The 15332-nt window shown below is 38.2% G+C and overlaps 3 protein-coding genes and 1 long non-coding RNA gene across 5 annotated transcripts; 2 read left to right on the top strand and 2 right to left on the bottom strand.

Annotated features, from left to right (window-relative positions):
- Positions 1–1143: 1143 nt before the first annotated feature.
- Positions 1144–5567, top strand: LOC133706461 (prolycopene isomerase, chloroplastic). 2 transcript variants are annotated; one of them, XM_062131998.1, is made up of 9 exons: positions 1144–1446; positions 1598–1821; positions 2345–2455; positions 2944–2997; positions 3214–3501; positions 4182–4373; positions 4473–4631; positions 4736–4972; positions 5083–5567. In XM_062131998.1, the coding sequence occupies exons 1-9, from the start codon at positions 1305–1307 to the stop codon at positions 5395–5397; spliced, it is 1722 nt and encodes a 573-aa protein (XP_061987982.1). In that variant the 5' UTR covers positions 1144–1304; the 3' UTR covers positions 5398–5567. The 2 variants fall into 2 exon arrangements, with proteins under 2 accessions (XP_061987982.1, XP_061987983.1); XM_062131999.1 differs by having other exon boundaries at positions 1307–1446; positions 2345–2414.
- A 720-nt stretch (positions 5568–6287) lies between these two features.
- On the bottom strand, positions 6288–7091 carry LOC133744542 (uncharacterized). The gene is made up of 2 exons (XM_062172635.1): positions 6867–7091; positions 6288–6773 (listed from the first exon to the last, which is right to left on the bottom strand). Exons 1-2 carry the CDS (start codon positions 7089–7091, stop codon positions 6288–6290), a joined length of 711 nt encoding a protein of 236 aa, XP_062028619.1.
- A 1246-nt stretch (positions 7092–8337) lies between these two features.
- Positions 8338–9715, top strand: LOC133742990 (uncharacterized). Its single transcript, XR_009862854.1, has 3 exons — positions 8338–8402; positions 9054–9211; positions 9526–9715. It is a non-coding gene; the product is annotated as an uncharacterized LOC133742990 (long non-coding RNA).
- Positions 9716–10182: 467 nt separating this feature from the next.
- LOC133744541 (uncharacterized mitochondrial protein AtMg00310-like) lies at positions 10183–10953 on the bottom strand. The gene has a single exon (XM_062172634.1). The coding sequence runs from the start codon at positions 10951–10953 to the stop codon at positions 10183–10185; it is 771 nt and encodes a 256-aa protein (XP_062028618.1).
- Positions 10954–15332: the final 4379 nt, after the last annotated feature.

The raw sequence follows: 15332 nt of genomic DNA, 5'->3' as shown, positions 1-15332 counted from the left end.
GACCACCTCCCAGAGCTGTTATAGTAACAAAGAGAAACCCCAGCAGAGCTGCTACAATACATGGACTCCGTGCTGAACTGCTACAGTAACAAAGAACCAAAGGAATCATTGGGACTGCTACAGTGTAAGGACTCCATCAGGGCTGCTGCAAGGGCCTCCGCCAGTTTGATTTGGGACTGCAACTCAAGAGCCTCGATAGGCTTGATCAAGAGAATAGAACAAGACCTGCGTAAAAAGAAAAGAAGACTGCTCCGAAAGGATTCGAACCTTTGAAAGCACGAACTTCTCCTACTTTGAAAATTTGTTCTCCTTTGTTGTCGCAGGGGATCTGATTCTTCTCTTTGTTTTGTGCTTCTCCCCTCATTTACGTTAGCATGGCCTTTATATATAGTGCACTGCTAACCAGATTGAGTTGAAATGAACTTCTTGTGTCTGTTATATTTGAACCTCTTGTGTCTGTTGTAAATTGAAACAGTGATAAGACCGCTTTAATCTCATAAAGGGAACCTCTCTGTATGAATTGTAGTTGAACTCCAATAACCACAGTTATCTTCTCAGCAGAAGAATGTGACGTGGGCTTAGCCTTCTATTCATAATTCTTTTTACAAATAAAGCACTCATATTTTCGTTCAATGAGACTGGCCTCAAAAGTAAATGGAAATGTGAATTTTTTTGGTTTCAACACATAGCCTTGAGAACAGTGACCTTGAGAGCAGAGCAATCTTATCCTCATGGCCCTGCATATACCTAATCAATCGGGACGGCATGAAGGAGGCCTTGTTGACCTTGCTCATGCAAAGCCTGTGACGAATCAGCTTACTGAAATGACTCTTGGTCCTTGGGTGGATGAAATCATAGAGCTGAAACGCAAACACCAGAAACGATCACAAACAAAACCACAAACGTCGGTCAAGACGAAGCATACCTTGACTGTGAGCTTGACTGCTTGAGGCCCTTGAGAATAAACGTGCTTCTCCTTCTCCCTAAAATGCCCCTATGGTAAAAATCCCGTTCCCACTTTCATCTTCGCTGTCCCATGTGGCAACTGAGTCTTCTTTCACATCTGACAGACGGACGTCGTTGATTTAATCTATAATTTGAAAGGTTGTGGAGCTTGTGCTTCACAAGTGCACACGGTTGCTGCTTTCTCATGGCTGCTAATTAAAGGTAAGATAGATAGATAATGAGGGGAGTTACCTTTGACGTGGCTACCTTCAAAACTCAGCGTCAGCTGCTGCTGAATCAATCAGAATACAGAGGCATTTGAGAACACTGAGCTTTATCAATTGTCAACTGTGGCGGCAATGTCCTCATTCCCAAATACTCTGCAGTTTCTCCAACCTCTTTCTCACACTAGCACCAAATCCCTCAGAAAATCAGTTTTGGCGCGAAACTCTTCAAATGGCTCTGTCTCCCTCAAGCAAATCAAAACTACCCCATTCCCAGGTCTCTCTTGATATATCAATTTCGCATTAATTTTCATTTTTTCTAGGAATGAATAGAATTCTGTGGCTAACCAAAGTAGGATAGTACTGTTGGCAATTTGTAAGGCTTGATGTTTGTTTCAGTTGTGACAGTGTGTCCATTTGTGGTGCAGGCAAAGCAGAGGCTGATGTTGTAGTCATTGGGAGTGGTATAGGTGGATTGTGTTGTGCCGGGCTATTAGCTAGGTACCAGCAAGATGTCCTTGTCTTAGAGAGTCATGATCTACCCGGCGGTGCTGCTCATTCATTTGAGATTAAAGGCTTTCAATTTGACTCCGGCCCATCTTTGTTCTCTGGTTTTCAATCCAAAGGCCCTCAGGCCAATCCTCTTGGACAAGTAACTTGTTCTTTCATTTTTCTTTTCTTACTTTTAAGTCATGATTTTATGGACCTACTTTTAGTGTTACTCAAGTATTACTTGAGATTATATTTCAGTTTCTTGCCATCGATACCATTGATCAAGCTTGCAGCATGACCAAGATGGATAAAAACAGTATAAAGTGCTATGTCAAGCTCAAAATCATTGTGGAATATGTTTGACATGTTTACAGTTTATCTGATATAATCAATGCCCTTGACATTTCCCCTTTGATTAAACCATGGTGGTATTTTGGTAACAGAGAATTACTTGGTTGTTTCTTATCTACTTAAGACCACCAATAATAATAACTAAATTTAATTATTGCTTCTTCCAATACGAACTCTTTTGGAGATACAAGACTATTGGCTTTAGCTCTTTGGTGTTCCAAAAGTGGCAAATGAGTATAATTGCTTATCCTAACCTTTGAGTGTGGTAATTTAGATAAATACTCATGGATTCTCCAAGGAGATGAGTCCAATAATATTGCAATCATTTCCAGGTTCTGGATGCATTGGGTGAGACAATTCCTTGTGCCAGTTATGATTCATGGATGGTCTACCTACCTGAAGGTGAATTTCTGTCGCGCATTGGTCCCACAGACTTTTTCAAGGTGGAATCTGGTTGTGAGTTTTATGCATGTTTCATATGTTAAGCATTGGTTTGTCTATATTAAATATTGCTTGGTTGTTAATCAGGTCATTGTTAATCCTCTAGGAGTAGTAGGTACAAATAAATATGCATGCATACATAGAACCCTTTATTTTGGAAACTATGAGATTAACACGGGTCTCAACAGATTATGATGAAGATATTCCTGAGATCTGCTGTCTACACCAATTTAAACATTTAACCATTTACTATTTAGGTTCCTGATGATGCACAAATAGTTCATAAATTTATGATTTCATTAAGTGCTACATACTTTGTTGTAAGAATTGAAGTAACAAACAGAAATTCACAGCTATCCTTGATCAATAAGCATGCATGTTGGTGGATTTTATCTCATCCCCTTTATTAATTCACGATCTAACCTCTCTTTCCCTGAGCCGTTTGTAGTCAATGAGTTCTATTCACTATGTTTGGTTTTCTTTCTTCCAGGACCTTGAGAAGTATGCAAGTGCAAATGCTGTTCAAGAATGGAAAAAGCTTTTGGTGAGTGCCATCAATAATGAAAGGAATTTTATTGGCTATTACCAACTCCTTGAAATTATAAAGAAAAAGCAATGATAGCTGATTTTAATATCAGTGAACATCATATTTCTTCTAAAAAGGCATATGCATATGTTATACATGTTATTGTATCTACAGTTCTTCTTTGTCACTTTTTTAGCTCCTGTATGAAAATGGAAACTCTTCTAAACTCTACAGGATGCCATTCTTCCAATGTCTGCAGCTGCAATGGCTCTGCCTCCACTTTCTATCCGAGGGGATTTGGGTGTTCTTTCTACTGCTGGAGCTAGATATGCTCCCTCTCTATTAAAATCTTTTGCTCAAATGGGACCTAAGGGAGCGCTTGGTGCCACAAAGCTACTAAGACCATTTTCAGAAATCATGGACTCATTAGAACTGAAAGATCCCTTTATACGTAATTGGGTGGATCTACTGGCTTTCTTGCTTGCTGGGGTGAAATCTAATGGTATACTTTCAGCAGAGATGGTAACTATATATGCATTAAGTTCTACAGAAGTTCTTTGCGGTTGTTATAACTATGCTTTTTCTTTTTTGAGGTTGTTATAACTATGCTTAGAATATGCTTGTGTCCCAGAAGCTTGTTTGCTTGTTGACCAACTTGTTATATATGCAATGAGTTTATTATGGTTGTGCTAGGCTACTTTTGGTTTTGGTGTTCAATAAGGGGACTGGCTTTCGCACTCCATTTGTGAAAAAACTACACATTTGCAATCCATTTTTGAGCACATATAAACCATTAAGATATATAAAAGGGTAATGTAAGTGTGGAAAATGATGAAAAGTGGAGTGTGAAAATCACACCCTTCATGCCTGCATATTGTTAACATCTAATATTTAATCACTTATAAATATTATGTAACTCTTGGTATCATTGGTATTATTATCTTTCTTCTTATCCTATAATCTGCAGCTTTAGAAATTGATATTCAAGTTTATTGTTTTATGTATGCTCATGTATTATCTGGAAGTGCATCTGCGTTAGTCCTAACTGAGTGGTAGTGATCTTTTAATGGTTTACATTTTGTGTTACCTGCGTCCAATTGTTTTTTCTTTTCATTGATTTCCGTTTGAACGAGATTGTTCAGTATAAGATATTCTCATATAACTACAACATAATATTACACTTTTATTCTCCAATTTTTCAGGTTTATATGTTTGCGGAGTGGTATAAGCCAGGTTGCTGTCTTGAATACCCTCTTCATGGAAGTGGTGCAGTTGTTGAAGCTCTTGTTCGGGGAATGCAGAAGTTTGGTGGAAGGATTTCTTTAGGAAGTCATGTGGAAAAAATTGTTGTTGAAAACGGTCGAGCCACTGGGGTCAAGCTAAGAAGTGGACAAGTGAGTAAATTCTGTTCAAAATGTAAAGCTAAATTTAAACTCTTATCTCTTATGGATCGAGTTTTATATTTAAACATATGAAGAATATGTGTGCTGCAGTTTATACGTGCTAAGAAGGCTGTTGTTAGTAATGCATCTATGTGGGACACTCTAAATCTATTACCTAAAGAAGTTGTTCCAAAGTCATACGAGAAAAGGATTGAGATGACCCCTCAATGTGAATCCTTCATGCATCTTCATTTGGGATTTGATGCTGAGGTTAGTGAAAATACAATCCCTTTGGTTAATTTCATCTATCTTCAGTTTCCACTTTTTTCTTATTTCTATTACAAATTGTGCTGAAAAATGTCCTTATCAACCAGTGTACGCATAAAAACTTGGGAATTCATCATATAGTTGTCAATGATTGGGATAGAGGGGTTGATGCTGACCAGAATGTTGTTTTGATATCTGTACCAAGTGTACTAAGTCCGGATCTGGCACCACCTGGGAAACATGTCTTGCATGCCTATCTTCCAGGAACTGAACCCTTTGATTTGTGGAAAGGATTGGACCGTAAAAGTACTGCATACAAAGAGCTCAAAGCTGAAAGATCTGAGGTACTTGCGTATACTTTCCTTCATGTTTTCTCAAGAGTATAAAAGCAAAGATAATATCTGTTTTTATCATCTCATGCATTTCTTTTAAATGTAATTAACTCGTAACTCAGGTTATGTGGAGAGCTGTGGAGCGGGCACTTGGTCCTGGGTTTAGCCGTGAAAAATGCGAGGTCAAGTTAGTTGGTTCTCCATTGACGCATCAAAGATTTCTTCGAAGGAACCGAGGAACATACGGGCCAGCAGTAGAAGCTGGTAAAGACTCTATTCCTGGGCACTCCACTCCGATTCCTCAACTTTATTGCTGTGGAGATTCTACTTTTCCTGGCATTGGAGTCCCTGCAGTTGCTGCTAGTGGTGCCATTGTTGCCAATTCACTAGTTTCTGTTGCTCAACACTCTCAACTTCTTGATGCAATTGGAATCTGAATGCCTGGGGATAATCTTGGGGTACTTATCCAGCTCATAAAATAGTATATTTTGTATCAGTTTTGATAAGGAAATGTATCCTTGTCCTTCCAAAATCACTTTGTTAGTATATTGGAAAACTTGTAGTACTGCTACATACTCTGAATGGATGACGTGAATATTCTTCTATATTTACTATGGAAACATGAAAATCTGCTTGTCGGGTTGTCTACCTTTTTTTTTTTTTTTTTTTTTTTTTTAAAGAGGTTTGGAACCCATCCAAGTTGGGAGGCTCATCCCCACGCCTAGCTTATTGTATTAGAAATTGGGGTTATTATCACAAATGGTACCTGAACTTATCTTCTATTTTATCGATGGTACCTGAACTTCAATTTTGATTACAACCAGTACCCGAACTTTTCGATTTCATTTTAAATGGTACCTAAGGCCACATTCGGTAACTATTTCGGCCAAAAAAGCCAAATCTAAAATAAATAAATAAAAGAAACAAGTTCAAGGCAAGTCTATTACCAAAAAGTCATCACTATATATGATTGCAACCCTTGAAATCATGAAAAATCATCACTATGATTGCCTCCCATGCCGTTTTTAGTCGGAATAGTTACCGGAGGTGGCTCTAGGTACCATTTAAAATGAAATCGAAAAGTTCGGGTACTGGTTGTGATCAAAATTGAAGTTCAGGTACCATCGATAAGATTGAGGTATAGTTCAGGTACCATTTGTGATAATAACCCTAGAAATTGAAATAGATCTCGAGGGGGACATGGAGCCTTGACCTCGAGTAAGATTACAATAATCCTCATAGAGGACATCCTGGATAATCACAGGTGTCTCATCTATCCATACATCATCTAAAAAATCCTAACTAGCAAGGTGCGCTAACCTATGAGCTACACCATTTGCTTCTCTAAAGACATGAGAAATCTAATTGAGTGTAAAGATGCCATATATGACTTACAATCATCGATAATGCACCCAACATCAGACCTGTCTTCCGCATTCTGGGTCAAAGCAGCAACCATCAGTGAGCAATCACTTTCAATTTCAAATTCATCCCACCCTTGGTAGATAGCCAAGAGAAGGCTTGCCTTAAAGGATTCTGCTTCCATATGAAACGTAGAAAGCACTTTAGGAAAATATCTCGCCATGACTGCCAAGCATGTACCCTGTTCATCACAAACAACTACCCCGATTCCACTATCTCCCAACTCAGACCTGTAGCTTCCATCAACATTAACTTTAAGCGTTCCAGAAGGGGGGTTCTTCCATTTAGCACCTGCCCGTCTATTTTTGATCTTCACATGCAGATGAACCTGTTGGTAGTCGTGCAAATACTTTACTCCCCACTCTGTAACATTAGGTGCATTTAAAAAGCCCTTGTTCCAAACTATATTGTTGTGTTCACACCAGAGTATCCACAAGTAGACAAAAAACAAGTCACGTTGTTACCCCATGCATGCATCAATCACATTCTTTATCCAATCATCCAAGCTTACAGCACTCACCCTTGTAGCCATTTGACCCAAGTCACTGAGGGCCCAAAAGCTAGAAACAATTCCACAATCCTTGAATACATGCAAATCATCTTCTTCAGCACCTTGACAAAACACACATTCTAGATGAGTGGGCACTGCCCTACGTCGAAGAGCACCTTTAGTTGGCACAATACCCTTCAGGAGTCGCCAAATAAACATGCGGACTTTGGGAGGCACCTTTGCATGCCACACACTCCTCCAATACTTCCCATTTTAACCCACAGGCCTAGTAGAGCATGAAGCTCTATTAGGAGCACCATCCAACACTCTAGCAGTATGATAGCCATTTTTATCAGAGCACATACCTTTTTTATCGTGGTGCCAGATCCAGCAGTCCTCCGGTCTACTAACACTCAATGGAATCCGCACAATTAGGTCCACCTCCATTGGTGTGAAGATTTCTTCTAGCAACGCAACCTGCCACTCATTGTCGTCCGGATCAATAAGGTCCTCAACCTTTAGACACTACTAGAAAAGAGGCCTAAGGGGACACATATAATGGGGACACATGAAGGATTTGTGCCTTTAGATGAGAAATAGGGACTAAAGAAGATATGTGTCCCCATAATCAGAAAAGGGACAGATTATGTGTCCCCATTCAATAAATATACCTACTGTGCACATGCAATTGGAAGTAATATGTATTTGTTATGTGTCAATCACAATGAATCTGTATCTTGTATTCTCTTTCTCTCTCTGAGTGCCGCGTTTTTGGCCATCAGTCTCTCTCCTGAGGGTCCTTTCTTCTTTTTTCAATGTATATTATTGTGTATCAAGTATACAAACGCCCGAACACTGAAAGGTTTGTACGCGCAGTAGGAAAAAGGAGTTCACAAAGTGAGAGTTTTCTCTCTCGGCCTGACAATACCGGAGTCCAGATCTGAAGTCAGATCAGCCTAGCCTCTTCTGACAGTATGGACAACGGTTGGTGTTTGCTGACCGGCAGGATCTGCTGTGCTGCTCCCCGACGACGGGGCAGATCTACTATCTCCGGCTCTCTACCTCTGGTTCTCTCTCTCTCCGAAACCCCCAAGGGTTGCAATATGTTGGGCTATTTATCGCTTTTACTTCTGAAAAGGTTACGCTTTTTCTCTTGAAATTAATTGCAAATATTATGGCTTTCATGACTTGAATCAAAGAAAACTCTAGTTTGGATCCATGGTTTCTGTTGTGTGGAATGGAGGTAGAAACTCTATTTTGATGATGGGTTTTCTTTTTATTACTTCCAGGTTTCATTTTATATGTATTGTAGATTTCAAATTTATCTGGGCTGCATTTGATCTAAATGAGATTTCAAGCCAATTAACTTGAAGCAAAACCATGATTGCAGTAGATTCGATTAGGCTAGGAGATTTTGGTCGATTTCTCAGGTGATGAGGGGAAGTCTAGTGCGCTTTGGATCAGCAGTAAGGTTGAAGTTGGAGTGGTAGCGGATTCGATGGAAAGAGACCAATTTCCCTCAACACAATGGTAATCTTGATCTTTTCATTAATAAGGGGGTGCTATATTCAGATAGTTTATTTGTTTCCTTGTTTAGATATTGGTTAATATGTTGCACTGACTATATCAATTGATCAACAATGCTCTTACAATTTGTAATCTGAAAAATTTACAGGTCACGGATTCTCACAGCTGATAATGGGTGCAACTGATTATGTGAATTGAACTTGTTATTGTGTTTGTATTATGTGTTCAAATAATAAATGTATATTGAGTAATAAGTTTACCAATTTTATACACATAACGATGTTTTGACCGAATAAAGCAATGACAATTCATTGCTGAGTTGAGCATCTTAGTTTTATTTCAAATTTGTGGTTAAGTAGAATCATTGCTGAATTGATTCGGACTATGAAGAGCATCTTTTGTATTTTTATCACACAAATTCATGCCTTCATTAGAAGTCTTTTGATGAAGAATGAAGGTAGTTTGATCAAGAACAAGAGACAAGAGATCTCATAAAATCTGCAAGTTTTAGTTCAATTGGTCTCTCCACTACTGTCCTAAGATATAGAAGATTTAGGAATAATTAAGTCTATAGTAAGCACTGGGTTTCGTTCGCTTAATATATATGCCTTTCATTGTCATATACTCTTGTTTTTAACTAGCCATTTGCTTCAGGTTTTACTTCCAATTCAGTGACCCCATAAGAGGACAACAACATAGCATAGAGCACGGTAGAGAACTAGAGATACTAGAGACCAACTCAAGGGAGAGGGTCGAGATTGAGTAGGTCTCAAATCTTGGTTTTGAAGTTATAAAGAAGGCTATTACATCTGGTAATTTACTGTTACTATCCCTGTATCCAAGTAATGACTTTGAAATTTTAGTTTGATTATTGATTTTGCTGTATAGTTGGATATCTTGATTTTATCTTCTTTTAGCTATGTTTGATTATGATTCAGCTATGTAACTAAACTTTAGTGGGAGGGAAATTGGAAGTAGAGGTTTATATAAGAATCTACTAATGGATCCATGTCTAGAGTTCAAGTTTAGATTATTATGATTCACAGTGGTGCATTATACATAAGCTAGATACTTGGCCTTGCTGTACTTATGTAATTAACTAGGTGGTTCTTCATTTGTTTTCCAGGCTTCATTCATCTGTGGCAAGCTCTAACCAGGCAGAAATATGTGGTTCTATAAAGGAAGTTGAAGCAATATTGGAACAAGTACTACTAAATTACTCAGGATTTCCATGTTTTAAAATTCTATGGAATTAATTCTACCTGATATAGAGGGGTTCTCCTCTATTGGATCGCTTGGAGTTGAGTAGTTTTTGGGAGAGAATGTAATCCTCAGTTTTGGAGTTTGTTTATGTATTGTTGGATGATTTGGACAGAGTTGTTTAATGAAATGTATAATCACTATAATGATATTGTGATTAGTATTCTCTTGTCTTTTAATTTGATTTCTATTCTTATTCTTTTTGTCTATGCATTGAATTATGAAAAATAAATAAATAATGATGATGATGATGATGATGAGGATGAGCTATGGGCACAGATGTAGAAAGTGTCCCCAGTTTGGTGCAATGTATTTGTATAATTGTATAGTATTTGTAGTGTATTGTAGTTTAAGAAACCATGGGCCCCATTGTGTTATTTGGGGACACATGAGTATGAGATATGTGTGCCATTTAGCAATAGGAACACTAGCAATAGGCACACATATGATGTGTCTCTATAGCTCAATGGAGACACATATTTGTCCCTATAGGTATCAAAAGGCACACATGTTATGTGTCCCCTTAGACCCTTTTTCTAGTAGTGAGATCTTCCAGTCCCTCCATTGGCACAGAAATAGGTCTAAAGCTATGTGCAATCGGTAGCCATGGGTCTGTCCAAACGTAAGCCTGGCTGCCATTGCCAATCTGTAACCTTATCCCCTTCCTTAAAAGCTCACGGCCATGCATGATGCTTTTCCATGCATACGATGAACTCTTCCCCCTCCCCTTGGCCTCCATGAAACCACAGTTCGGGAAGTATTTTGCCTTGTACATCCTATCAATCAACGAATCTGGGTTTTGAAGGATTCTCCACCCTTGTTTCGCAAGAAGTGCCTGATTAAAATGCACCGTATTCCGGAATCCAAGACCCCCCTCAGATTTAGGTACACACAATTTCTCCCAAGCTAGCCAATGTATCTTCTTCACATTAAGTTTGTCCCCCCACCAGAACTTGGCCATTAAGCTATGCATTTCCAAGCACAAATGTTTGGGAAGTTCAAAGCAGCTCATGACGTAGGTAGGGATGGATTGTGTCACTGCCTTGATCATTATCTCCTTCCCAGCTGCACTTAAAGTCTTTGCTCTCCAACCTTGAGTACGTTTCCTTACTCTCTCAGTTAGGAACCCAAAAACTTCAGTCTTGGAATAGCTAATCTCTGTTGGCAGACCCAAGTATTTTTCATGTTTATCCACTCTAGTCACTTCTAGGAGAGCTGCAAGTTCATCTTGTCTCCATCTCTTCACATTCTTGCTAAAAGACACACTCTTTTTTTCATAATTTATGCGTTGCATGTATGATACGCTCAAAGCAAGCGCATAATTTAACCCTGAAAATATCGTTAGTAGTATAAGCAAATAGGGATCGTTCTATTCCGGGGATTTAGGGTACACCTGTCATTGTCAAACAATTAAACAATTAAAATTAAAACAAAGTATAATATTCACAAAGATATTCACAAGTATAAACATTATTTACGAAATTAGGGGGGAGATTTTTGTTTTGATTTTCGAAAATTAAACTAAGTAAAGAAAACAAATAAAACACAAACACATAAAAAACACGAATGGAATGAGGGAACAAAGATCAAAACCGAAACTATGATTAAAATTGATTTAAACCTTAATATTGTTCATCTAAGTCATGAGAAAGGAGTTGATCATGTGAAATATTCGAAAGCAAATAATTTTCCATTTTTTACTTTTCAATGCTAATTAACCTAAGTGAAAGCACCTAGATTAATCCTATCAAACGTGTAATCAAACCCTAGAAAGCTAGTCAATCATGACATGTTTAACGCATTAGACATAGAGAAAGGCTATCAACTCAAGTGTACAACTTAGTATGGAAAAGTCCACCTAATTGCAATCCTCATCAATTAAATTCGATCTTTGTACAAAACCTTTACTACTTTGATTCAAGTTTACACAAAACAAAAAGTTGATTTATGTTCTTAAACCTAGCAACAATTATGCATAACTCCTATATGTTTCGAACCACACAAGATTAACACACAAAAGATATCTATCAAGCAAATTTAATTAAACAAACTCACATAAGCAACTCTCGAATTACAATATATGAATTTGAAAATTCTCAATTAATCATAAAAATTCCAGAAATTAATATTTGTTCAAACATGTATGTCAACTAGGCAAAACCAACGAAATACAAGCAAATGTTACAAAGTAGAGGTTGAATTACACCGTGGATGGAAGATGATGATGGGTGAATAACGATGGAATCCTTGAATCTCGAAAGCAAGCTTCAAAGGTGGATGCTGGAGGAATAGATCACGGGTCCTTCTTCTCTTCCTTGGCCTTGCTTGAACTTCCTGGTTTGCTCTAGGGGATGGAGAAGCTCACGGCTATGCTAGAGAGATTTTTTGATTTTTTTCTAAAGTGTAAAACGTAAAGGAGAGGAACCTCAACATTGAGAATGAGAGAGTATATATAGGGGACGGCCTCCTTGCTCTCCAAGCCGTGCACTCCTCTTTATTTTCCACGGAATTAATGTGATAATTCCACATGACTTCCTCCAATGCTAGCTTGCCACATAAGCCCTATGAGGTGGTCCAACCAATCACAAAGTTCTCTAAAATATCTCCCTAAATATTCTTGCCGAAATTCCTTGAATATTTTCTGATTTTCTTTCTTTTATTTCAGCCAAAATACCTTTATGGATTTTAGGAATGTATCTAGACTTGTTTTGAGCTTTTCTTGTTGTCCACACTTCTTCCTTCCTTAAAACTCTCTTCTCTTGGCGTCATCTTTGCTTGGCTTTCACGTTGCTTCCTCTTTTCTCTCTTAATTCCTCACGGCAAATACACAAGATAATTCTCCAAGAATATTTCATTCCAAGAAAATCTCCCTAGAAAATCTCCACCGAAATCTTCCTTGTAATTTCTGATTTTCCACGCCACTTCCTTATTTATCTCTTGGTATTGGACGGCAAACATCTCTAGGGTTTCTTCATTGCGTCACAAACCCTAATTCCATGGGCTTTTGTGGGCCTTTGATCCATTTTGCCGAAAATCCAATAAGTCTTGAGAGTTCTTGGGCCTTGTTGCTTCAACTTCAAGCCTTGTCACCTTCCAACGTCATAACACTTCATTTTTCCATTTCTTTTTCATGGTTGCGTTGGAAATTTGCTTGGTAAGCTCTCCTCCCTTTCGCAGGGTTTCCTGGTTGAAGCAGGAAAACTTTTTTTCTTCATTTCTGCTCATTTCTGTGACCCATTGTGTCTCATCTTTGCTCCCCTTAACGTTTGCAAGCTCCTCTTTCCTTTTATGAGTTCATTTCCACTTTTTAGCTCCAAGGTCCTGAAAATAGAAACCGTTAATGAAAAATAGAAACTTTCCTAAAATGAAAAATGGCAACTTTCCTAAACTGAAAATGGAAACTTTCCAAAAATGAAAAATAGAAACTACAAAATAGAAACTTTCTACAAATAGGAACTTTCCCAATCAAAGAATGGAAACTTTCCTAAACAGAGTTTTATTAAGGAAATAACGCAGAAAATGTAGGGAAATGCAGTTAAAATGTCGCATTAAAATGCTCCTATCAATGTAGGGCTGTCAATGGGTCGTGTTGGGTTGGGTTCGTGTCGGGTCAAGGTATTTGTCATGTCGCAAGATATAAATCCAAACCCAACCTATTTAATAATCGTGTCAAAAATTTAAACCCAAACCCAACCTGTTTATTAAACAGGTTACCCGTTTTCAACCTGCTTGACCCATTTAATAAATAAGTCGTGCCTTATTAGACAAAATGACCCATTTAAGCTTTAGCAATGGGACCCAGTTAACTAAAAAAATGCATAAATTAATTAAATTTACTAAAAACTCTACAAAACGAAGAATATAAATAATTATATATAATTCATAAATAATTAAATCCAATAATTAAAAAGTGAAATATTTCAAATTGTCTAATATTATGATCAAATACTCCGAACGTCAAAAATTTCAAGAAGAAACATAGCACAATCGGGTTAGACAGGTTCACTTCGTGTTGGCAGGTTGACCCGTGGCCGACCCATTTATTAAATGGGTCATGGCAGGTTGACTCACCGCCGACCCGCTTTTTAATCGTGCGGGTTCAACCCGCTTTATTTAGTGCGGGTTTCGAGTCGTGTTATCGGGTCGTGTCGGAATTGACAGCCCTAGTTGCATGACCAGAAGCTCCTTCATAATTTGCAAAGACTTCTCTCAATACCACACTTTCCTTCGCCTCAGCCTTAAAGAAGACGAAAGCATCGTCAGCGAAGAAAAGGTGCGATATAGGAGGTGCCCCACTGCAAATCTTGACTCCACTCATCCTACCTTCAGACTCAGCCTTGATTATGAGACGAGATAAAGCTTCACCACAAAGCAGAAATAAATAAGGTGATATGGAGTCCCCTTGTCACAGACCCCTAGATGGAATAACACGACCACTTGGGTCTCCATTTATCACAAAAGAATAGGTGACCGTCCTCACACACCTCATAACCCAATCTATCCATTTATTGCAGAAGCCTAGCTGTTGCATAACTACCTCCAGGAAGCTCCATTCAACACGATTGTACACTTTGCTCATGTCGAGCTTCAAAGCGCTATAGCCAACGTTGCCTCTTCTTCTTCTCTTCAGAAAATGAGATATTTCAAAAGCGGCTAATGAATTGTCAGAAATAAGCCGCCCCCGCACAAACGCACTTTGATAAGGTGATATCAAATTTTGTAAGAGTGGCTGCAATCTGTTGGCAAGCACCTTAGAGCCAATCTTGTATATCACGTTGCAAAGAATGATTGGTCGCAACTGATGGACATACTCTGGTTGTTTCACTTTAGGAATGAGAGTTACATTCGTGCTATTTATCGACCTCATCATCTCAAGAAGCACATATAAATCTTATATAATCGAGATACCTTTCTCTTTTTGAAAGTTGAGAGTTGATGTTGTTGTCATGAAAATTGAGAAAGTAGTTATGATAAATTAAAGAGATGCATTAGAGTTTATGTTATGCCTCATACCTAGAGTTACCGGTTTACTGGTCATTAATTTGGACTGTAAATGACGATTTTTGTCACACCCCAAAACCGGGGTCTAACTTGAGGGGTTCTTGAACAAGAGAAAATGATAATACGATTAAGATTGACTCAAGTTCAACTGAATTATTGATGCGGAATAGCTTAGTTTTGGAAATTCACTAAACCTTCATTTGTATATCGATGAACTTGAAAATTTCCAGAATCAAAGTAAACATGCTAAGAATTCAGGCAGTTTTGACTTTGGGAAGTAAGCAAAACTTGAACACAAACTGACTTACACTATAAAAAATAATTCCAATGGCTTCGGCAATTTGCTTAGGCGTGGTTTTGCCATCGCGAAAGACTGCTCTTTTGCTTCGGCAAAACCTTGCCGTCGCTAAGGTTAGAAAAAATTTGCTACCCCATTTGTATGACGTTGCAGTCGCCGTGGCCAAACAATATCTTTTACGTCGGCGAAGCTTAGCCATCGTGAATGCATCTAAAATTTACTACTGCAAGCAGGTGCCGTCGTGTCAACTACTAATAAACTTCTATCACAAAGTTTCTCTTATTAAGGAAACCTAATCTTTTTAGGGTTTATAAGAAATCCTCTCTTTCCTTTTCTCTGTTCTCTCCCTCAGCAACACTTAATTTCTTCTTCCT

The sequence above is a fragment of the Rosa rugosa genome, chromosome 4 (genome assembly GCF_958449725.1).
Source record: "Rosa rugosa chromosome 4, drRosRugo1.1, whole genome shotgun sequence".
NCBI classification, from domain to species: domain Eukaryota; kingdom Viridiplantae; phylum Streptophyta; class Magnoliopsida; order Rosales; family Rosaceae; genus Rosa; species Rosa rugosa.
Note: the sequence above shows the minus strand (reverse complement) of the source record. Positions and strands in the feature narration are given on the sequence as shown.

What these genes read in the sequence shown, in the direction of transcription:
- LOC133706461 (XM_062131998.1), top strand. Translation starts at nt 1,305, where the DNA reads ATGTCCTCATTCCCAAATACTCTGCAGTTTCTCCAACCTCTTTCTCAC. An exon ending in GTCCCACAGACTTTTTCAAG is followed by an intron (nt 2,456 to 2,943) that starts GTGGAATCTGGT and finishes TCTTTCTTCCAG; the next exon opens with GACCTTGAGAAGTATGCAAG. An exon ending in GTATACTTTCAGCAGAGATG is followed by an intron (nt 3,502 to 4,181) that starts GTAACTATATAT and finishes CCAATTTTTCAG; the next exon opens with GTTTATATGTTTGCGGAGTG.
- LOC133744542 (XM_062172635.1), bottom strand. Translation starts at nt 7,091, where the DNA reads ATGTTTATTTGGCGACTCCTGAAGGGTATTGTGCCAACTAAAGGTGCT. An exon ending in TGGATGATTGGATAAAGAAT is followed by an intron (nt 6,774 to 6,866) that starts GTGATTGATGCA and finishes GTTTGGAACAAG; the next exon opens with GGCTTTTTAAATGCACCTAA.
- LOC133744541 (XM_062172634.1), bottom strand. Translation starts at nt 10,953, where the DNA reads ATGCAACGCATAAATTATGAAAAAAAGAGTGTGTCTTTTAGCAAGAAT.